Source organism: Planococcus citri, chromosome 3, assembly GCF_950023065.1.
Source record: "Planococcus citri chromosome 3, ihPlaCitr1.1, whole genome shotgun sequence".
Taxonomy (NCBI): Eukaryota; Metazoa; Arthropoda; class Insecta; order Hemiptera; family Pseudococcidae; genus Planococcus; species Planococcus citri.
Genome location: NC_088679.1, coordinates 227404 through 250882, shown reverse-complemented (window position 1 = coordinate 250882; position 23479 = coordinate 227404). Strand labels below are relative to the sequence as shown.

The following is a 23479-nucleotide window of genomic DNA, read 5'->3' as shown; positions in this document are numbered from 1 at the left end:
AAAAGGGGTCATACTCGTCACTTTAACCAAAAACGGGCGTAAAACTTATTTTCGTAGCACGAATAATGAAAAATATCTTACAATGCGAGAAGCGACGTGAAGAAAGTTTGGTCTCGTGCTTTAACTGCCCTCGCCTTCGGCTCGCGCGGCGAGTCAAATTGCACTCGACCAAACATACTTCACTTTCGCTCTTTGTATTGTAATATACTATTGTCGCGAATCGAATCGAATCGAATCGAAATTTGGGCTGGAAGGGTCTACCATTGGAAATTGTCGTTTTTTGTAGCTGAAATTGATGCGAAAGCGAAAAAGTGTTTTCGAAAAGCGCGTTACTACGCATTTTTCTCACCAATTTTGGCTCGCTGGGTACGAAATATACTCGAGTTAGTTCTCGATGAAGGGGTGGCCGCGCTGCGCCGCGCCGCTCCGGTTCTCCATTGGACACTCGATATTAGGTACGTAGGATTTGGCATTTTGGCCAACTCGAATTCGAAAAAAAGCGTATTATCCTCGATTTCGCCGGGAATTGAAAAAATCAAAAAATTAGAAGGGCGCGGCGCGGCAGAGTGGTTGGTTGGAAGATGAAAATTAGGCCACGAAAACTACGCGTAAAGAGTGGGTGCCTTTCTCGAGTGGTTTTTCTGACCAATTTCGGGTCGCTAAGCAGCTAAGCAGCTAAGCACGAAAATGACGTGCACATTAAACATGGTCGAAATGTTGAAGAGGGGCGCTAGCGGCGTGTGGAGGAAACCCCGGTCCTAAGAATAAATATGTAGGTATGTACCTATACCTAAGACGACGCGACGGGCCCATATTGGCCAATATCTATGCGGCTCTGCGGCTATGCGGACTGTTGAACATGTTCTCGGACCTGTGAAAAGTTTCTCATCTCTCCGTCTTTTGTCTCGCGGTTGTTTTCATCTTGGGAAGTGGATAAACTAGAGAAGCGCCAAAGGAGAAGGCGGCCATGCACGTATCACGTATCGTATAGGCATTGGGCGTCGAGCGTCTTGGCGTTTGTATTGAATTTTGTAAACAAAATTGCACGAATAAAAATCGCAAACTTTAATTAAAAAAATAATAAATATACGTATTATATCTATAATTTACACGAGTTCGGTCAGTCTCTCAGATATTTGTGTTACGATTCAACAAAGGTATACGTATACACGTTAAACACGTAAATTATTAATCAAGTTACATAGATACGAGTACGTCATGTAAATGTAAATATACTTATCGTTATCACAGCTATAACAATTATTCGATCATGTTACAGCTTAAAAAATCGCTTATTAAAAGGTGGCCTCCGATGTAGGCAGGTTACATACATACATACATACACCTACACGGCTACACATATGTCTAGGTACCTACATACATAATTATGTACATCTGCAATGGCTATACGAGTACCGAGTACGTCTTGTTTAGGTGTACCGGCCTGCGTACATACTCGCGTGTGCTAGGCTGATATTAAGTACCTACTGGTACACACGCTTACAAAGAGTGGAATGGAAAAAATACGAGTACACAGGTACTCGCATTCCTCGCTTTGGAGACGGGGCCAAACTATTTTTCGGGGTGGAGGGGAGGGGAGGGGAGGGGAGGGTAGAGCAGTTGATATGTGGGTTCTGAAAGTAGGAGGATTATTAAAAACATTATACGAGTAGGTACGCTACGCTCGCAAAAATGCGCCGAAGCAAATTCGTCATTTTTTCGTGATCTAGGAGGCCTAATATGTAAAAAATTTGCTCGCCGACGAGAAACTCGATGGTTAGGTATGCCAAAAATGTCGTTAAAAATGTTTCTTTTCGTTATTTAGGGAGAAAAAGTGCTACTTTTGCTGTCGCTTCTGATTTTTGGAAGTTAACACCTTACCGGCGTTTTTCTGGCTGTAATAGGAAAGCGCACATGATGCTGGTTAATGGGAATTGCATTGTAAGGAATGCGCACAACGTTGCTTTAGAGATATTCAGACAAAAATTTTAAAATTCAATTTAAATTATTATTGCAGATGAAGGATTTGAAATCATTTTATCCACATTTTCATCAGAAAACTACGATTTTCTGCCGAAAGTAATGGTCCAGGGAGAAAAATGAGGAGAATCAAAAATATTTTCATTTCTCTTTACCAACTTACTTACGTATTTTTGTAGGTTCCTCAATTTTTCTCTAAAATACTGGGTTTCTTGGTGAAACAATTTAAAAAATGTCAAAATTTTCATCACAATCAATAAAATTTTTGAAGAAAAATTGACTAGGTGATTGATGATAAAAATGAAGGGAAACAGTAAGTACCTAGAGCTGATAATTTTTCATTTATTGATAAGAGTCACAGGGCAATGTGCGCAATCCTAACTTGTGCGCAAAACTAGCAATTGTGCGCAAAACTGTTTCACCGGTTTTTCTCCCTCATAACGAAATAGTACATTACGTGACAGGAGCGGAAAGTATGCGATTAACGAGTGCGAAGTTTAAGGAGCGAGGCGAAGCCGAGCGACTTGAATCGCACAGGCACAAGTTTATCGCGTTACTGTCCAATCCTGTCGGCTGTCGCGTATACTATTTTAATTTCATATGAGAGGAAAATAAATGCTGAAACTTAAAAAAATTGTTAATTTTGAATTTGTAAACATATGCGGAAAACAGTCACTTTCCTCCCTCTCCCTAGGGAGGAAAGTAACTACTTTCCGCACTTGTTTTGATAGCTGCGTTAAAGATGTATTTTCCAACCACAAAACTGTCTAGGAAACTACTCATTTTCCGATCATATGAAATTAAAATATATTAATACGAGTAGGTACGAGTACGTATTATTCAATCCGAGAGTAAGAGTGATTTTCGACGAGTAGATTTTGAATTATTTCCTCACTTGGCTCGGGCAGTACCTAGTAAACCTCAAAATTCGTCGAAAATCACTTTTACGTTGAATAAACTACTACGATATTATACTTAACGAAAAAAGAAGAGCGTAGTAGCCTACCTACATACGTATAACTGAAGCGCAATATGTTGACTTGGGGAAGACTAGACGTAGACGTAGAGGTACTTCCTCACTACAGTGCCGTATTTGTACCTTCTCGTACTTACGAGTACTCGTAGGTATTATGCTATCGGTGGTACTTGACTAGTTGGCCGCCGCCCGGCGCCGCGCAGTTGAAAATTGGCAGTGCTTTACTGGTGCGCTTGCAGCGGACACGCTATGTAAGTAGGTTGCTAGGTAGGTATACAGGGTGCCCAGAAAATATCGAGCACCCCTAAAAAAGTTTTCTACTACAATACTTTGGTTGGTCACAGTGAATGATACGAGTACGAGTAATAATGATAGCGCACGATTGGTTGTTGGACTGCAGAGATAACATTCCATGATTCCACCAATCATACGCATCTATTTCACGTTGCCAACCTACGCGTATATTTTTAATGAAAAACTTACTTAGGGGGTGCTCGATATTTCTGGGCACCCTGTAGGTCTAGGTATAGGTGTCTGCACATCTGCAATTCACTAGTGTCAAGTGTGTCGAATCCGCATATCGCAATGTAGGTACCAGATCTTCGTATGTACATTTATGTACGTGATACAAATATGTAGACTAAGTATACCTATACCTTTACCTAAGTATATACTCGTAGTATGCCTACTCACTATTGCGTGGTTCGGCTGATGCCTTAACATCAAAAATAGACACATATTTGTAGGTACGTATAGTAGGTAGGTACATCTACGTGCCTATTCGATTATCGCCGACAAAATGAATAAAATTAAAGGGGAAAAAAAAGATTACCGGTACTCGGCGTAGTACTCGTACTTGATAAGAATAATGCGATACTCGTAGTCGTAATAATAATATCCGTAATAAATATATATGTACTCGTAAATAAAAAAGGGAATACCTATTTTAAGTAACAAAGGAAGGTAACATTCACCAAAAATTTCTGATAAAACCATCGAGTACGAGTATGCACTTTTGTAGAGGTACGTAGCTACGTACTACGTAATATGTAGTAAGTACATACACATTACGTAATTACAAACGAGGACGAGCGAGTATTTAAAAAAAAACTAAATTTCTACCCGTAGATAGTAGATAGAGTGATATAGGTAGAGGTACGTACCGTACAAAAAAATGAATACGTAGGTATAAATAAATTAATAAATAAATACGTAAATAGATTAATAAAAATAAAAATAGACAACAAATTTTTAGGTATCACATGAATCATAACTTGGTGATTCGAAAGGAAGGCAAAAGGAGGCAATATATAGGCCTACAATACGAATACCTACGATTACCATATCCCAAGATATTCGTAATTAAAAAGTAGACAGACAGGTAGGTAGGTTGGTTGGTTGGTGGGTGGGTGGATAGCCTCTCTACCTATGTACCTACAACAATAATGTAGGTAAGATGTGGTGCGTGGAAGAGGCGATGAGCTGCTGCTGCTGCTGCTGCTGTACACGCGACTCGCATCTATACGAGTATCTTCGTACCCATGTATTTTTACTATTCAGTACCAATACATATAGATAGGTACTCGTACTTGCGCTGTACGAGGAAACGAGAAACGAAACTTTTGCCAAGAAATAATTAAAAGTAGAAATTTTTGCAATTTTTAGAACAGAGAAAATGATCAAGTCAACAAGTCAGGTATATAATAGGGGAGGATGGGTAGGTAGGTAGGTAGGTAGGTAGATAGATATGGCACTCGTATTACGGCGGCGGCAGTGAGACGCGACGCGACGCGACGCAGTAGGTAAACGGAAACGCTCTACGACGAATGGGCAGTTGCTAAAATATTGGACGAGGATTGGCTGCGGCTGTTGCCAGTGTTGCCGGAACTGCGGTAAATAGGCTGTTGGCACTGAGAGCAACTCGAATGACTACTGCTACTACCGGCCGAGGAACTGCTACCACTCGTCGTCGTATTGTGATCCGTGTTGATTGTCTGTTTCATCCTCCACTGATTACTGATGGGGTAAAGATGCGGGCTGCATCTCTGAGCAAAGTCGCTCGCCGCTGCCGCTGCCGCTGCCGCTGCGGACGTCGTTTGTTTGGAATGATGCGTTTCTTGGCAGTCTTTACTAAAGCACCTAGTATACACCGCACGGTGATTGGCACCGACGCTGGCGCCCGAGCGACTCGAATTCGATACGCATCTGGCATTCTGAAACTATTGGCCAACGAAAGTAGATAAGTAGACAGCATAGGTAGGTAGTAGTAGTAGTAGTAGTAGTAGTAGTATATTTGTTTTAATTCTTTGAAATACAATTTGTGGGTGGGTGGGTGGGTAGCTAGGTACGTAGAAAGTACATTGAGTCCTTGACCATGTTGAGTGAGCTACCTAATTTACAACGCTTTAAGGATTTTTTTCATTTTGAACCGTGTCTCACAGCTTTGCAAGATTACGTAAGTATTACAAGTAAGTACTTAGCTTCAATTTTACAAAAAAAAAAAAAAAATCTGAAATAGGTAAAGTAAAAAATATGACGTAATAGGGCTACCTATTGATATTCTTCGACGTGTGTAGGTATTCTTCGGAGAAATTTAACGTTCAAATACATTTTTAAGGTGATTTTTTTGTGTAAATTTGAAAAAAAAAGAGTATCAACAAGATCGAGTTTTGCAGTTGGCAACCATCGAAGAAGTACATACGAGTATGGAGGTATTGGAGGTACGCGTACGAGTACTTACGTTAAGATAATTACTTTCACGCTGTTTTCGAAGCGTATTACCATTGGGCGGCGGATTGGATGGTAACGGCGGACTTTGATTATGCGGCTGCGGCGTGCGGCCGATTTCGGACATGGTTTTACGACCACACGCGCTTAATACGACCGACGACGGTATTCCTCTGACACTACCTGCAAGTAATACGAATACGAGTACGAATTGAGGGGTAATATAGGTACCTAGGTTAGGTTAGGTTAGGTTTTAAAAGCTCCGGACGACTCGACTAACCGTTGTAGTTTACGTAGTCTCGGTCGATGAAGTAATACGTCTCGGAATGGCAATTGGGCCGGTAACAACACGACGACGCGTAAGGCAGCTCGTCATTTTGGAGCGCGATTCTGGATTGCGACAGCAGCGTGGTGGTAGCGTACGGCGTCGGCGACAACGCTTCGTCGGTGCCGGTGCCGGTGCCGGTGCCGGTGCTGCTCGTTTTTCCCTCGCCAAAAGTCCTAAAAGAATCGGCCATGCCCGCGCCCACGTTGGCGGTCACTTCGGCGTAATCGGCGCACTGACTGGCCGAGTCTTGCTCGCCGCTGTACTCTGATTGTCTCCAAGAACTGCGAAACAAAAGCGCAGACAGACTACATGCGTTAGGTTACGGGTAAGTAGGTATGGTATACTGTATACTGGTACTCGATCGATACATCAATCGATCAATCAATCATTACGCTTATACGTAATATACTGCGGGAATAAGAGCAAGTACGCGGTACGCGCTCACAGTCACACAGTCACACTCACCACGATTCGTTGACGCAATTTTCATTCTTTGTTTTATCAATCCAGAACGAGGCGTCGTCTTTTTTCATGTTCAGATGGGGCAGCAACGAAGCCGACATCCGATGAGGTAGACCGACGCCGACGGACGTTTTCAAACTTACAGGCGTTCCTAGAATTGCGCCGTTCGATCTCGTTTCTAACCGCCGCGCCGCAAACAAAACAAATCACAGTCATGGTAAGCTATCGCTGATCGCAATCGCAATCGCACGAGGACCACGCGATGCGCGATGGGTCTAAGCGTAAGCGGGCTTACCAAAAAAGTTTGACTCTTTGGACAGCAACAGCCTTCGGGTGAGGAAAAACACGGCCACCAATACCAACAGCATGGCCAATGCGACGCTCGATATAATAACGAAAAACCATATTTTCGACAACACGTCTTCTTCTTTAATATCCAGGCTGTTAGGTTCCAGCAGGCCATTTCTGAAAAAGTGTTTTGTTTTTAGTTTTTCGTTATACGTACGAATAAGTACGAGGACGAGATACGACGAGATGTCTACCTACGTGGCAGCGCACGCGCACGCGCACGCGCACGGCAGGATTGAAAAAAGCTGTTATTCTTACTTGTGATTCCATTGGCTGAATAACATGGTAGTCGGATCTAATCTCAAGTTGGCGGGAAAGGTGAACGGTCCGTAACCGACGGACGTAGCTGCGGCCACCGAAACGCTATAGCTGACGCGAGTAGTCAGATTAGTCAGCAGTAAAGATGGCGTGGATGCGTTCACCGTTACGTTACTCAGTACCGAATTATTGTCATCTTTCACTATCACCTGAGACGCGCAAACGCAAACGCAAACGCAAACGCATTACTCGTAACTCAACCAGCGGCGCGGCGTAAGAAATAATTTATACTTAAACTTATACGTTACTATCGTCGTCGTCGCGAGTCGCTCAGTCGCTTACCTGATATACTTTGATGACGCCGTTCTGCGCCTTCACCGGTGGCGGCGCCCATTTCAAGTACACAGCGCTCGTATTCAACAAGACGGCCTCCATCTGCTGAGGTGGCTCCGATGGAACTGCAAAAGCAAAACGGTATAGGTATGAGGTACCTACCTAATGAAATGTTCGATTCGATGGTGGATGAACTCGAGCACGAGCACGAGCACGAGCACGAGCGCGGGCACTCACCGTCTTCCAACGTTTCGACAACTTTCAAATTGGACGGCCGTCCGTCGATATGCTTGTAGAACGGGATGAGAAAAAAAGCGTACTTGGTGAACGCTTGCAAGCCGGATACCACGAATCCGGTCACCTTACGAACGTTGGCAATTATTAGTACGTTGGTCGCCGCTGCCGCTGCCGCTGCCGCTGACGATGACGAATTACTATTTACACATCGAGAATAGATGTAGAAGCCTTCGACGACGTCCGAATTGAATATCTGTTGGCGCACAAATCGTCTCAGACTAGGTAGCTGGTTGGTAGGTATAGATAGGTACCTAGGTACATACTCGTATGTACGAATAAGAAGCCTGAGCCTGATCGTACTCGTACGAGTACGAGTACGAGTACACTTACCTCCCAGGTGAGTTTGACTGATGTAGAGTTGATGGCTTGAACGTCGACTAGTTCGGCCGAGTGAGTAGCTTGCAGTAGGGCTTTCGCTTCGCGCATTTGACGCTCTTGAAACGCGGCCATCGGGTCGACAATTTTTTCAGGCGCTGCCACCGCCGCCGCCGCCGCCGCCGCCATCGTATTCGACGTGACCGGATCTGATAGAGGACTGGGCGGTGACAGACCGTGCGAATTTTCCGCACGCACCAAAAACGTGTACATTTTGGTTTTTTGCAGATGGCCAACGGTGAAAGCGGTCGTCGAAATTCTGGTCGCCAACGTGATCCACGTGCAATCGCTGTTATTTGCCGTCGCCGTCGCCGTCGCCGTCGCCGTCGTACTCGCGCCCAGCGACTCGTTCGCCGCAAATTCGCGAGCGAACGCTTCCACCTGCGGCGAGCGCGAAAGATTTTTAGTCACTTATGTACATACATCATAGGTATAGGTATAGGTACTACGTAGGTAGAGGTACGAGTTGGTACCTGGTAGCCGAGTAAGGAAGACGAGCCGATCTTATTATTTCTACTCCACGCTATGGTAACTTGGTCGGCGGTTCTGTTGGCGACTATCGGCTTGGTGGGCGGGCCCGGATACGTTAACGGTTCGGGAGATCGGAAAAATCCTATATTCGGATTTGTCGGCGATTCCAGCCGCAAATTTGCGCTCCAAACGGCTCGACCGTTTTGCGAACTGGCGACGCACGCGTAAACTCCGTTATCGCTTCGTTCCAGATCTACGTACGAGTACGAGAACAAGTACGAGTAAATACGTTAATGTACAGAGGCAAACAGACGCAAGTCGTAAGTATACGAATAGGAATACTGGAATACGAATAAGGCGTACCTTTGATTTGCAACGTTCCTTGTTCGGAGACGTCGATTCGGCGATCCGCAGCCGCAGTCGTGGACAAGGCTTGGCCATTTTTGTACCAACGTACGACGGGCGCGGGCGAGCCGACAGCTTTGCACGGTAAAACGGCGATAGACTTGAGCGGCAACGTTTGGTTGGCCGGACCGTAAAGTATGACGGGCGGCGGTCGGTCGTCTACCAGCCTGACGGACAGATGAGCGCGCCATATGTCGGAGCCGACCGCATTTACCGCGCAACACACCACCGCCGCCGCCGAGTCGCGAAAATTTTCATTCGCCGCCGCCGCCGCATTCTGCAACAAGCCAAACGCAGTGTCAGTGTCAGTGTCAGTGGGCCAACTATACATAAGTGTACCGCGTACTATATTTACCTGAACGCCGGTCAAGGTGATTTGGCCGTTTCGCGCCCAAGTCGCTTTAAAGTTGTCGCGCGTTTCACCCGCAAATATAAGCGTGCGACTGGGCTCGATGGACCAAAACAGAAGAGGATGCGGATTGCCTTCCGCTTCGCACATGAACGCTACCTGGCCGTGTTGATCAACAGTCGCATCCTTTGGACGGTACGTTATCACAGGTACAGCTGCGCATGCGAAAGCGAAAATACCAATGTCGATGAATACGCGTACGTACAAAAATATACGAGTACGACGCGACGACGCGACGTAGGTACTGGTAGGTAGAGGTACCAAATGTACTCTAGTACATATGTACTAGCCCGTGGTACTAACACTCGCATACCAGCTATCTACGACTACATAATTAGGTATACTCGTATGTATACGTTGTACGTACGAGTAAGGGCGAGTAAGTATCTACCTACTATACGAGTACCTACCTAGATGATACCAGCTAATTACGAAGAATGCATAGTTTCAACCAACTACGAGTACATAAGTAACTAACTACCCAGTACGAGTACCCAATACCCATACTCGTATAGTGATTACTAATTAGTACTCGTATATACTCGTAGTAGCCACTAGCCACTAGCCACTAGCCACTAGCCAGTAGTGAGTAGTGAGTAGATAACAGTACAAGGTGCGCAGAAATATCGAATAGATACAGGTACCTACCACCTAGTCACCTACCCTAGAAAATTTCTCTGCCAAATGTTCGGGTTGGCCAATGGCTACTGGCCATGGTCGCAATGAATGATACTCGTACGAGTACCTAATAATGATGTAGGATTGTTGGACCAACGTAAGGTGAGATGATAACATCTCATTCCTCCAATCATACATACATATGCGTAGGTACTGCGTAGTGCGTACTCGTACGAGGCTTCTTGCCAACCTGTATATTTTCAACAAAAAACTTTGTTCGGGGTGGGTGGGTAGGTACAAGTACTCGCACTCGATATTTGTGCGCTGCGCTGGGCACCCTGTAGGTTAGGGTGCGTCAAAAGAACAATAGAAAACACTTTTTTTAAAAATTGGGGTAGCTTACCCCCTAAAAGTGTTCCATTTGGTCAAAAAATACTACATACAAAATTTCAGATCAAAAAAATTATATTTAGAGGTCGCGCACAAGAGTTGAATGTTGAGAATGTATGAGCGCGTCAAGCGAAAACTTCCCACGGTTGCGCAGCGGGGATTACAGCGTTGCGTTCCCTAGCAAGATTGGAGCAGTTTTACAAAACGTTACCCCCTCTACAATGCATGTTAAGTAAGTCTAGTCCCTGGTAGGATTTCTAAGATGTTATTTATGTGGATTCAATAACAATTTTTCAATTCCGAAGCTCATTGTATGTAGGTGGAAATATGAAAGTTTTGAAAAATAAAGAAAAAAGTATGAATTTGAGGTTTTATGTATTATTCTGATCAGCAATTGTAGGAAAAAAATTTATGGGATAAATTTACGTTGAAATGTGAATATTTGATACGATTTAGCAATTCAAGTTGATGTTTTATCGACTAATATACATTTTAAAGCCGTTACTTAGTAAAAATGGAATGTTTCAGTTTCTGAATTCCATAATTTTGGTTAAAATGAATTCTAGAGCCAAAAAATCATGATCAATATTTTTTTATAGTTGTTTTAAAAATCCGAGAAAGATAGTATGACTTGATAAGTTGTGGTGGGGATGCCGCTCTCGTTATAGTTGCGCAAAATCAACCCCGGTACGTTACGTTGCGTTTCCCGCGGTGCCGTCGTGGGAAGTGTTGTGCTTGCGCGCGCTCGCAGCTCTCAACATTCAACACTTGTGCGCGACCTCTAAATATTAATATTTTTCAACAAAAATTTTATGGTGTCATTTTTTCGTCTTAAAGGAACAACATTAGCGGGTAAGACCTTAAAATTTCAAAAAAAATGTAACATGACGCACCCTACTGTAGGTCGTGGTAACTGATATGTACTCGTACGTAGGTAAACGACAAACGTATACAGAAAGACATAAAATAATATAATGTAGGTACGTACAATGCACGGTGAGCCGAGCTGATACGGATAAAGCGCCGGCCGAGTTGTCGGCTTCGCACGTGTACACTCCTTCGTCTTGGGCGGAAATCTGGTCGATTTTCAATCCTCGATCTTCCAGCACCTTGATGCGATTCAACGGCATGTTGCCGCCGTCAGACGTTCGCCTCCACAGCACGTCCGGCAAAGGGTCGCCACCGACCTCGCAGTCCATAATCACGCTGCCGCCGGCCATCACCGTCGTATCCTGAGGTCCGCGGATCACGTAAGGTTTCACTGCCGCAAATCAGCGCAATCGACAATTTCATTACCTAGGTACATAAGTACTACACTTACACTAGGTATAGCGCACTTACCGTGAACGGTGAGTAAAGCTGCGGCCGATTCGCGCGTACCAACCACATTATTCGCGACGCATTGGTATCGTCCCTCGTCTATTCTTCGCACATCTTGAATGGCTAGATTCGTCCCGTCCACTAAACGATACCTGCCACAATCACCGCACAACGTTAAATACGTAAGTAGGGCTAGGTTAGCGAGCGAGCGAGCGAGCGAGCGAGTGAGTGAGTGAGCACTGCACAATGCAACCTCGGCACTTATGTAGATAAACATAGATAGGTATCTACTATCTACTCGTAATACAAATCGACATTGCCGAGACTTGTCGCAATTTTTTGACAAGCAAGTACATACCTACTTACAAAATATAGGCTACCTATATAATGTACTTAAGCGTAAAAATGTTTCGCTCATTTGGCGACGCGCGACGCGCGACGGCGACGGTACCGACCTTTTATTCGAATCTAAATCCAATGTTTGGCCGTTTTTCTTCCAACTAATGACAGGTTCGGGATGGCCTTTTGGCGGGCCGCATTCCAGAAGCGTAGTCTCGCCTTGAATAGCTTTCTTATTTTTCGGTTCAATTCGAAATTCGTCGCGCAAAACTGAAACGCAAATTCAAATCGCTTACGTAAATCGCTTGGTTTCGTCGTATTTACACAATTACGCGTACGCATACGCATACGCGTATTATGAAAAATATCTTACGGGTACGGTGCACGATGCAACAATCGAACTGCAATCATTGCGTAGGTATCGTACGTGTACGTATTTCGTGCATTTTGCTGAACTGAACGAGCAATCACATGCACTCGATACGTAATGATTGCAGTTCGACTCTTGTACTCGTATATGTAGTATAGGTAATACCTATCTATAATTATGTTATCTTGTACAACTACAACTACGACTACGACTACGATGCATCGCATTCAGTTGTGAAAACGTCATACGAGTACTCGTATGTGCTCGTTGTAGGTAGTAGGTAGTAGGTACGAGTAATACGAACGCGTATTTACGGCAAACTGAATAGGCAACAAATTACACGCATAATGTTTTTCACTAAAAATTTAACATTGTTCATACTCGCAGTTATGTACGTGTGAAACTGCGAATACACCTGGCGTAAAGTAAACTTGTTTTTTGGTTTTGTTTTGCTTATTTTTACCAGCGCGCAACGCTATTTAATTTTTGAATTTTCAAATTTTTCGACAAAAAATTCTCGAAAACACAACACGGACCTGTATTTTAGGTACCGTAGGTGTAGATAGATGTTACCAAAACGAACCGTATCTACAGGGTGCCCAGAAATATCGAGTACCCCTGAAAAAGTGTTTCATTAAAAATATACGCGTAGGTTGGCAACGTGAACGGTTTAATAGATGCGTAATTGCGTATGATTGGTGGAATGTTATCTCTGCAGTCCAACAACCAATCATGCGCTATCATTATTACGCGTACTCGTATCATTCACTGTGACCTGTGACCAACCAAAGTATTTAGTAGAAAACTTTTTCAGAGGTACTCGATATTTCTGGGCACCCTGTAGGCACTTACTCGGTACCGTAAAAGTAGTTGCATGGTAGGTGAATCGTGTTTTATAGCGAAGGACGCGTTTGGATTTCAATTTTCATTTTTGTTTTTGTTGTTTTACCTACGAGTATGTACGCGTGACTAAGAGTAGAGTAGAGTAGGTGTAGTTAGGTACACGTACTTGCCACATCCAGCGTAGCGTTTCTGCTGCGAACGAATCCGGCTTGATTTCTCGCCAAACACCAATACGTGCCTTGATCGGAATCCTTACGGCCGTGCACGACTCTTAGAAAAAATAACGATCCGGTTGGTAAAAGAACGCGATGCGACTCGCCGCCGCCGCCGCCTGCCGTGGCGATCAATTCGCCGTCTTTATACCACTCTATACTCGGCTCTGGAATACCGTCCGCTTTGCAATTTAACGTAGTCGGTTCGTGACGGGCGACTACCGTGTCGGCCGGCTGCTCCGTTATCCTCGGCATTCTGTACTGTTGTTGTTGTTGTTGTTGTAGCAGCAGCAGCTGGTGCTGATTCTGCTGATTCTGCTGATTCGCAACGCCAACGCCTGCAAACAACGCAATCGATTCGGTATAGAGAACGGTATCGTTAATCGTCGTATGTGACAATAAAGTTCGTATGCAAATACGAGTAAATCAACGTAGGTAAACGTATGGTACGTACATAGACCTTTAAGCATTTGTAGTACAAAGTCCTAATATACGTTTATTGTTGGTGCCATGCCCTATGCCCCATGCCCCATTCCGCCTTTTACGAGTACCTACCTAGTACCTACCTACGTAATCAAGTACAGGGTGCCCAGAAATATCGGATACCCCTAAAAAGTTTTCTGCCAAATACTTGGCGGTTGGTCATAGTGAATGATAATAATGATAGCGCATGATTGGTTGTTGGACTGGAGAGATAACATTCCACCAATCATACGCATCTATTTCACGTTGCCAACCTACGCGTATATTTTTAATGAAAAACTTTCCTAGGGGTAGCCGATATTTCTGGGCACCCTGTACGAGTGTGAGCATCATAACTAAACGTACATAGATATGTACGAGTAGGTGCCTACACCTAGGTAGATAGATACGCTAAACCACGAAAATGTGTATCACTCGTACTAGCCAGGTAGTACCAAGATCCATAATTATTTGAATTTTTTAAAAATGAAATAAAATTTTTTTGAAAACATGAAAAAAGTAGGTAGAAGCAATCTGATGAAATTTCCAAATTGATAAAATCCTAAAATCTCGTATAAAACTCGAATCATGTACCCTATCAGCGATCCGAGGGCATATCGATGATTCTAAATTTAACCCCTCGACTACATTAATTATACAACTTACTACATCGATATGTGCCCCTACAAAACACCATTTGGGCATAAATTTGCGGAAACGTTTTCCTGACACCTTAAACTCAGCAATTTTTGTACGTTCACGGAGTTGTTGCGGACGTAAGCGACCACCGAGAAAAAAAAACAACTCCGCAGGGAGATTCGGCATCTCAAACTCTACAAATTGAGTGGTACTGCTTGCCGTAAATTTTAAAAATCGATTTTTGAGCTTTCAACCTGAAAAACGTGAATTTTTAGCTAAAATGTCCCCACTTTGAGACCACCTGGCTCAGCCCCATGGTGCCGCGAGGTGCTAAAAATGTTTTTTGAGGTGGTTTCAACTCGAAAGGAACCACATACATATGTGAATTTCAGAAAATTCCGAGACCTACGTTTTTTTTTCGACCCGCCCTAATGTACAGGGTGCGCAAAAATATAGCGAACCCCGGAGAAAGTTTTTCATTGAAAACATACGCGGAGGTCCGGGCGTGGGGTGTACAACTGTACGTGTACATAATGCATTATGGTTGATGGAAAGTTATCAATTATCATCTCAGTCCAACAACCCATCACGCGGTGTCGTTATTACTCTCGTATCATTCACCGTGCTATGACCAACCGAAATAGGTATACACGTATCGTATGTATGTATGTATGTATTCAGCAGAAAACTTTTTTAGGTCCTAGAGGTTGACGATATTTCCGCATACCCTGTAGACATACTCGTATAGCCTAATACCTAAAGGCTTAAGGCGACGGCGACGAGTGTTACGATTTTCAAGTTTCGAGTACGAGTGTCGGGTCGAGTAGCGTACAATACCAACAACACTTGAAATGTGACACATGCACAATGAAATCGCGTTCGCGTTCGCGTTCGAGTCACCGTAATATATTAGGTACTCGGTTACTTAGGTACCTAAGTCACACAGTCACATACACACACACAATATCAATGAACTGCATTCGAGACCAGACCTGGCACAATGGATGCATTATTGCGTATCGTAGGTAGCTGATACGATTACCTACGAGTATATATATATATACGTGTACATATACGTATTATTAGGTATGTCTATTCGGTATTCGAATTATCAAAAGAAAACCAGTGATAAAAAGAATACGAAGAAACAGAAGAAGAAAAGGTGCAAAGGTACTTCTACATACATCATATAGGACATAGGTATATTCTAGAATTGCGATGATATCGACACCTCACCGCACCGCACCGCACCGCACCGCACCGCCCCACGCACCACGCACTACGTGAAACTGGCAGACTAGTTGTTGCCGTTGCAGCTGTTTTACCTTTACGTACCGGTACAAGTATCTATCACTATTCACTATTCGCCGTCACAGTTGACGTGATTTTTTTCTATTCTTTTTCTTTCTTTCTTTCTTTCATAGGAAGGTAGGCGGGTGGGTGGTTGGGTGCGTAGTTAATTTACTGTATTTTCGCAGCTCTCGCAGAGTTTCGATGACAAAAGACGAAACTACACAGGTACCGGCCGCTACCTACGCGGTGAAACGAAAATGAACACACAACAAGCCTGGCTAGGCCTACTCGTACTCGTACTCGTACAAGGCGGACAAAAAATTCGCGGTCGATTAAATTCATTGTATCGGCGGTTGTAGCTGAGAGCGCGAGGACGACGGCGAGGGCGAGGGCGAGGGCGAGGGCGAGGGCGAGGGTGAAGCTGCATAATCATGCAGTCGTAGCAGCGGGGCGGGGCGGGGCGGGGCGGGGCGGGGCGGTGCTGCACACGAGAAAATGTAGCGCATTTTTTATTTTATATGAAATTGCGGATCCACTCGGAAAATTTAACGATTTCTACTTAGGTTAGTACTTACTCGTAATTATACCTAGATAGCTGGTAGGTAGGTACTAGGTAGGTACCTATCGCTATACGGTATCAACTTGGAAACTACGATTAAAATTGACTGTAACTTATAGGTATTAGGTAGTAAAAATGGTGAAATTTTCAGAGTCTATCCATAAACTGGCGATTGCAATAAAAATTTATCTCACTCTGAGTGTGCCTGTGCTCGCAGGAACGCAGGTAAACACTTGACGTACAAGTACTCGTAAGACGTGTACGTGTAGTCGCTGCCTCGAGTTACTGAGTAACCGAGTAACGAATGGGAATGACCAAGAAGTACCCTTAGTCCGTATATGTGTACACGTATCACGTACAGCTGTACACACGTACTTGTTCATCAAAATCTAGCTACGCGCGCGCGAGTGAGTATACCAAAAGAACGAGTCGAGTCGAGACGAGTCGAGTCGAGTGCAGTGCTAAACGACCAAATACGAGTACAAACTCCAACTCAATTTAGAGGCTTTACGAGTAAGCTAAGCGATTTGCAACGGAAAATCAAGAAATGACAATTTTCACGATTTGACTTTGAGCGGATCTGTATGCCTTCCCGCTTAGCGCCCGGCCCGGCCCGGCCCGGCCCGGTGGTGTCGCAATTCGTCGTCGTCGTTAAAATATTAACCAAGCTTCAGCGCAGCCCGCAGCGCCATGCCATTAACGAAAACAACCATCAAAAGCTAACTTCTCGTCACGTCATTAGTAACAGTGACATTTCGAAATCAAGTAGACATCTTTGGCGGGCCCGAGTGGCTTCGTAGTTGGCGCTTTACTACCCCGTGCCCGATACCCGATACCCGGTACCCATAGTTAGTGTCAGCTGCCGTTGAAAATGATATGACAGGTAGATACGCTTTACAGGTTCCTTCGCAGTACGCAGTGTCTTTCTCCGCCACCGCCACCGCCGCGCCGCTGCATCGCGACTCAACTTTTAACGATGATTGACACGAGCATAGCGAGTGCCTCATGCGGCCGCCGCGCCGTAGCCGTAGCTATGGAATCGACTTATCCTTTTTGAAATCAACAATTTGAAAATTGCATGCGCGTAGCGTAGCGTAGCGTACGTACCATACGAGCGAGGGCTACGAATTTTCAATTTTCGTCAACAACGATCGCCGCGCCGCGCCGTCGCGCGTACCTACTCGTATTTTGAGGAGCCAAACCAGACTTGAGAACGGCGCGGTGGGGGGTGAAGGGGCGCTGATAAATTTTCACCTTTCAACATTTCTCGAACTGAACTTGGGCAATTTGCAGATTTGCCGAACGCACGCACCCGCGCCCGCGCCCGCACCAGCCCCAATTGACAGGTCGGTATTCGGTAATTGTTTCCCTATTGACAAAAATTATGCGATAGCATGCTAAAACGCATGCTTTTATGCATAGCACAAGCATGCGTGAATTTGGACTTTTTTCAAAAAAAGCATGCGATTCTGCCTGCGATTATCATGCATAAAAGCAATGTTATAGCATGTCAAGTGAAATAAAAATTGTAAAAAATTTTTTACCCTGGGCGGGAATCGAACCCGGGACCCGCAATATTAATTTATCCGCGTTGCCTAACCCACTCAGCCACTTCGCTGCTTGTAAAGAGTGGAGTTATTTCCCCATAAACGTTTGCACTTTTTGGACTTGAGAAAAATTTTAAAATTTATCAAGTTCACAACGCAGAAGCATTTATGTGGAAATAACTCTTCACTTCGCAAGCGGCGAAGTGGCCGAGTGGGTTAGGTAACGCGGAAAGTCGGAAACCATAGGTCCCAGGTTCCATTCCCACCCAGGGCAGAAATTTTTTCCAACTTTTTTCAATTTTCCTGTTATTTTACATGCTGTAACGTTACTTTTACGCTTGCTATTCGCAGGCTGAATTAGCTGAATTGCATCCGTTTTTTGGACTTTCACGCATTACGCATCTACACGCCTGTTTTTATGCATAATTTTGTCAATAGGGTTGTCGGTATTCGCATACGCATACGCAGCGAAGAAACCACCAAAACTTCAACGTTCATAAGTACTAGCCGTAGGTAAGTATTACCTGCAAGTAGTAAAGACCAAATATGAATCTTAAAAATACGTCAGTTGCACTTGCCGCCGACGACTCCGGCACCCGATGACCCGACCCTCGTTGAGCAATCAGTTTGCCGCGTGCCCGTAAAGGAATTGGGAAATTTTGGCGTCTGGCGGTGCACACGTTGTTGTGGACCCCTGCGCTGCGCTACCTTACCTTACGTTATGTTACAATACGTAACGTAACGTTACGTTACGTTACGTTACGTTACGTTCTTTTCAGCTAATGTACGCGGCGCGCGCTCCAACTTATATTGGTGAGCCACCTGCCGCAGTCAGGCAACCTACCTGCTCTCCTGCAGCCTGCAGGGTGCGCACAAATGTCACCGAAAAAGTTTTTTGCCAAACGTTTCGACTAGTCAATGACTGGATGATACGAGTAGGCCTAATAATGATAGCGCGTGATTGGTTGTTGTACTGACAATGACGAGTTGATAACATTCTACCAATCATACGCGTATTAAATGCGCATCTACATATACTCGACTACTCGTACCTACTCGTATTTCACCTTGCCTACCTACGTCGTCGTCGCGTCTTGTACGTATACGTATACCTATTTTTAATAAAAAAAGTTTCTTCGAGGTACTCGATATTTTTGCGCACCCCGTACCTCTACCTATCTACCTATCCACCTACAAAGGACTATGGGTAGGTACTTTTCTTGCTGTCGCAAAACATCGTTTTCATTTCAAAACGTCATCAACGTGCCCGCGCTTCGTCGTAACCGTCCCTTTAAAAGCTCCTCCAACTCCTCCTCCTCCTCCTCCTCTTCCACCCCGGCTACTCGTCTAACAATCCACTATCCATCAATTTACAAATAGGTAGGTTGGTTGGTAGGTAGGTAGGTAGGTAGATAGATAGATAGATACAGGGTGGACAGAAATATCGGGTACCCCTAAGAAAGTTTTTCATTAAAAATATACGCGTAGGTTGGCAACGTGAAATAGATGCGTATGATTGGTGAAATGTTATCTCTCCAGTCTAACAACTAATCATGTGCTATCATTATTACGCGTATCATTCACCGTGACCAACCCAAGTATTTAGCAGAAAACTTTTTTAGGGGTACCCGATATTTCTGTCCACCCTGTACGTACGTATTTACCATTTACCATAGGTACAGGATGCGCAAAAATATCCGGTACACCGAACAGAGTTTTTTTTTTTTTTATTAAAAAAATATAGAATGGCAAACGATAACGGCGAAATAGATGCGTATGACTGGCGGAATGTCATGTCACTCATCACCTCAGTCCAACAACCAATCATGCGCTATCATTGTTACTCGTCGTATCATCCACTGTGACCAATCGAAACGTTTGGTAAAAAAACTTTTTTGGCGGTAGGTAGTAGGTACGTAGACGTACCTACTCGATATTTTTGCGCACCCCGCAGATAGGTAGGTAGAGGTGGGTACCGAAAAAACAAAACCGTATCGATATTTCGGTATTTCCTAATAGTTCCCGAAGACGAAGTATTTGGGTATTTGGTATTGATACCTAGGTAGATATTGTACATCATTTTGTCGGTTTTTTTTTTAAATTATCTATTATTTATTTGCCTATTTTTTAATCGGTGTTCCGTATTTGGGTTCGCGCATTTTTTTTCTCCGATTCGTGATTTCTCAAAGATTTCTTCAACGAGAGTTTTTGAGAGGTCGTTTGTTGGCGCATCACCTCGAGTTGAAGGGAAAAAATCGAAAAATACCGAAATGTTATCATTTACCGAGTGACAATGTTGCTGCCAGTATCGTGTATCGTATGTAGAATGCTCGGAGAAGTATCCGACATTTTGGAGAAAGCTTTTTTTTTGTCAAATGACGAATTGTCTGCGAGTTTGTTGCGTCGAGTTTTTGAAATGTCGATCTACGGAGTTTTTTTAAAAATGAAAGTAGTAACCTACCTACCTACCTACCTACCTACCTACTTTTACAACTGGAAACTTGGCGCCATGTGCTCGTTATTTCTGAGCGCGTTTTGTAGATAAAAACGTAAAGTAGGTAGGTAGGTAGGTACTTACCTACATTACATTATTATATGGATTAGGTATTGTAGGTACTTGGCAGAGGTAGGTACCCAACTACCCAAGCCGCGGCGTGCAAAATACTCGTATGTAGAACACGTAGAATATACCTATTACCTAGACCTACCTAGCTATCCGAATCGAATGATGCGGACGGCGATGGCGATGGCGATGACGATAGCGGTGTAGCGCGACAAGCAACTAGCGACTAGCGACTAGCGAGGTACGATTTATGCCCCATGGCTAGGTATTGGGTTTCGTTCGGGACTCGTACGAGTAACGAGTATAGGTATCGCCTGCGACCAAAAATTACCAATTTCCGCATCGCTTTCAACTCGAAAACGAAAACCTGGCCAAAATTTGGTAAAAATTGGTTCGTCTATGGTATCGATCGGTAGTTCGCACTGGCACTCGTCACTCGTACTGCTACGTACGAGTATAATCGTGTAGACCTAACGGGCTACCTACTGGTTCGTCGGCGCGGTTGTCGCCTGTCGGCATATTATGTATTAGGTAGGTAAAGGTACACGTACAGGGTGCCCAGAAATATCGAGCACCCCTAAGAAAGTTTTTTATTAAAAATATACGCGCAGGTTGGCAACGTGAAACAGATACATATGATTAGTGGAATGTTATCTCTCCAGTCCATCAACCAATCATATGCTATCATTATTACTCGTATCGTTCACTGTGACCACTGACACTGACCAACCAAAGTACATATTTTGGTAGAAAACTTTTTTAGGGGTACTCGATATTTCTGGGCACCCTGTATTTATGTGCAAAAAACGAATAGGAACGACATCCAAGAAGACCGGACGGACAACGAGTAACTGCCAACGGGCACGTGCAAACGGAATGTTTTTTGTTTTTGTTTTTGGTCTCCCTCCCCGCTAGTGCCATTCCGTAGACGAAAAGTTTGCCCGAATGAAGTCTGAACCGGCAGTCCAGCACAGAGCACAGTAGTTACGTACAAGTACAACTGCAAATGTGAGCGTATGTATCATGATTCATGTATGTGTATGTACATAGTATGTACTACGAGAGGTACACTATTAGGCATTAGGTGGCCGTCGCGTCTGGAATGCTGGGGTGACTTACGAATAACCATAATATGACTATTTCTGTCTAGCCGTAGCCGTAGCCGTAGCACACTTACCGCTAGTGAAATGATGATTGGAAAATAGACAAATGCAGCATAATTGTACAAACGTCCACGTCCACGTGAACATAATGATAAGACAATAGCTTAGCCACGGCAACGGCAACGGCGGCGCGGTGCGGTGCGGTGCGTCGCAGCGTCGCGCCGTTTTACAAGCCTATTCGTAGCCTGCACCTATCGCATCGCATTCTCCTCGCCAGGGATAGTCGTCTTCTTTTTTCTATACCAGTATTTTGGATCGCGTCGAATGCAAATAAGAAGACCACTGCCGCTGCCACCGCCGCCGCCGCCGCCGAATAAAAATCTCCAAAATCCGCCGTCGATTTGCTCGATGAAAAGCGGAAGAAGAAAAAGAAGAATATAATTGAAAAAAACACGCATTTATGCGTACACTCGGTGCACACTGCACACGCACACACTCGCGTAAGAAACGTCCGTCGCGTCGTTTCCGCCAAACTATACCGTGTATATGTACGCGTGTATACAACTTACAAGTACCTATATACGCATTACGCGTAGTATCAAATTACACATTTATACTGCGAGAAAACCAAGTTGGAAAAAACGGAACAGAAAAGAACAGAAAAGAACAGAACAGAACAGAACAGAACATACTCGTAACAACTTAACAAGAACACGCGAGCGGACGATTTTTTCTTTTTTCGCAAAATGCAGCGACAAATACCGGACACCTAACGAGTAATGAGGAAGAAACGAACGTGCGAAATGCAAAAACGGTAAAATGGTAAAAAAGTACTCGTATTTACATACGAGTATTCGGACGCAGAGATAGGGTAGGCAGCATTTGGCAAAACGAAAACGAAAACGAAAACGGCATACGGCACACGGACAGGGAGCGCGCGTACACACCACACCACACCACACTACACACGTACGTACGAGCATAAATGGCGATCGCCAGATAAACGAATCCGGACGCTACTGCTGCAAAAGGCGATGGCAAAAAGTAAGTACGCCAGAACCGAAACAAACGCGCAAACCCTCACCCCAACCCCAACCCCTAACTTCAACCCTAAGCGCTAAGCGTAAGCGTACGCGAACGACGAAAGCCTAACACACCACTCCACTCCACCCCACCCCACCCCACCCCCCGTCCCCTTCACGCCGAGTATAAACCCGCGGCCCGCGATCGCAGCGCTACAGCGCTGTAGTTATATACGTAGGTACATACAGTATGAGTATACAAGTCGTAGCGCCGGCGCCGGCGTCACTAAAGTTACATAGCTAGTAAGTACTCGTACTCGTACTAACTCCCTTACTTACGTTATTCGTATTCGACTATCTCGCTCTCCGCCATTGTCGTCGCCGAATGAGGAGGAGGTGGAGGTGGAGGATGACAACGACCTCGACCTCGACAGCGACAGCGACAGCGACAGCGATAGCGACCATCAGAATATTTACAGAAGATCGAAGAACGACATCGGCATCGGCATCGGCACCGGCACCCTTTGCCGTGGTTGCTGTTGCGAGCGCAGTGTTACCAAAGCGTAAAGTTTCATTTTCTCAACGTGGCATGGCATGGCATGGCATCGCGCGCAAAGATGCACTTTTCCATTTTTCCATTCGCATTTCCACGCTCGCGCTCGGTCCAGTACCAGTAGGGTAGCTCCGTTGCCCCACTGCCGCCACCACCGCTATTGCTGCAGTGCTCGACGCTGCTCGACGCAATTCTCGTACTTGCCGCCATGCCGCGCCGCGCCGCGCCGTCTGCCCGACGCAAAAATCTTTTATCCTTCTCGCGCACGTTTTGCCTT

At 44.7% G+C, this 23479-nt stretch overlaps 1 protein-coding gene across 1 annotated transcript; it reads right to left on the bottom strand.

The window, feature by feature from the left end:
* Positions 1 to 1050: 1050 nt before the first annotated feature.
* Positions 1051 to 22670, bottom strand: LOC135841906 (protein sax-3-like). The gene is made up of 17 exons (XM_065359129.1): positions 21702 to 22670; positions 13416 to 13799; positions 12153 to 12306; positions 11719 to 11849; positions 11366 to 11638; positions 9316 to 9524; positions 8919 to 9237; positions 8558 to 8808; positions 8040 to 8465; positions 7650 to 7902; positions 7422 to 7537; positions 7080 to 7288; positions 6769 to 6938; positions 6477 to 6651; positions 5964 to 6292; positions 5697 to 5866; positions 1051 to 5175 (listed from the first exon to the last, which is right to left on the bottom strand). The coding sequence occupies exons 1-17, from the start codon at positions 21772 to 21774 to the stop codon at positions 4774 to 4776; spliced, it is 4044 nt and encodes a 1347-aa protein (XP_065215201.1). The 5' UTR covers positions 21775 to 22670; the 3' UTR covers positions 1051 to 4773.
* Positions 22671 to 23479: the final 809 nt, after the last annotated feature.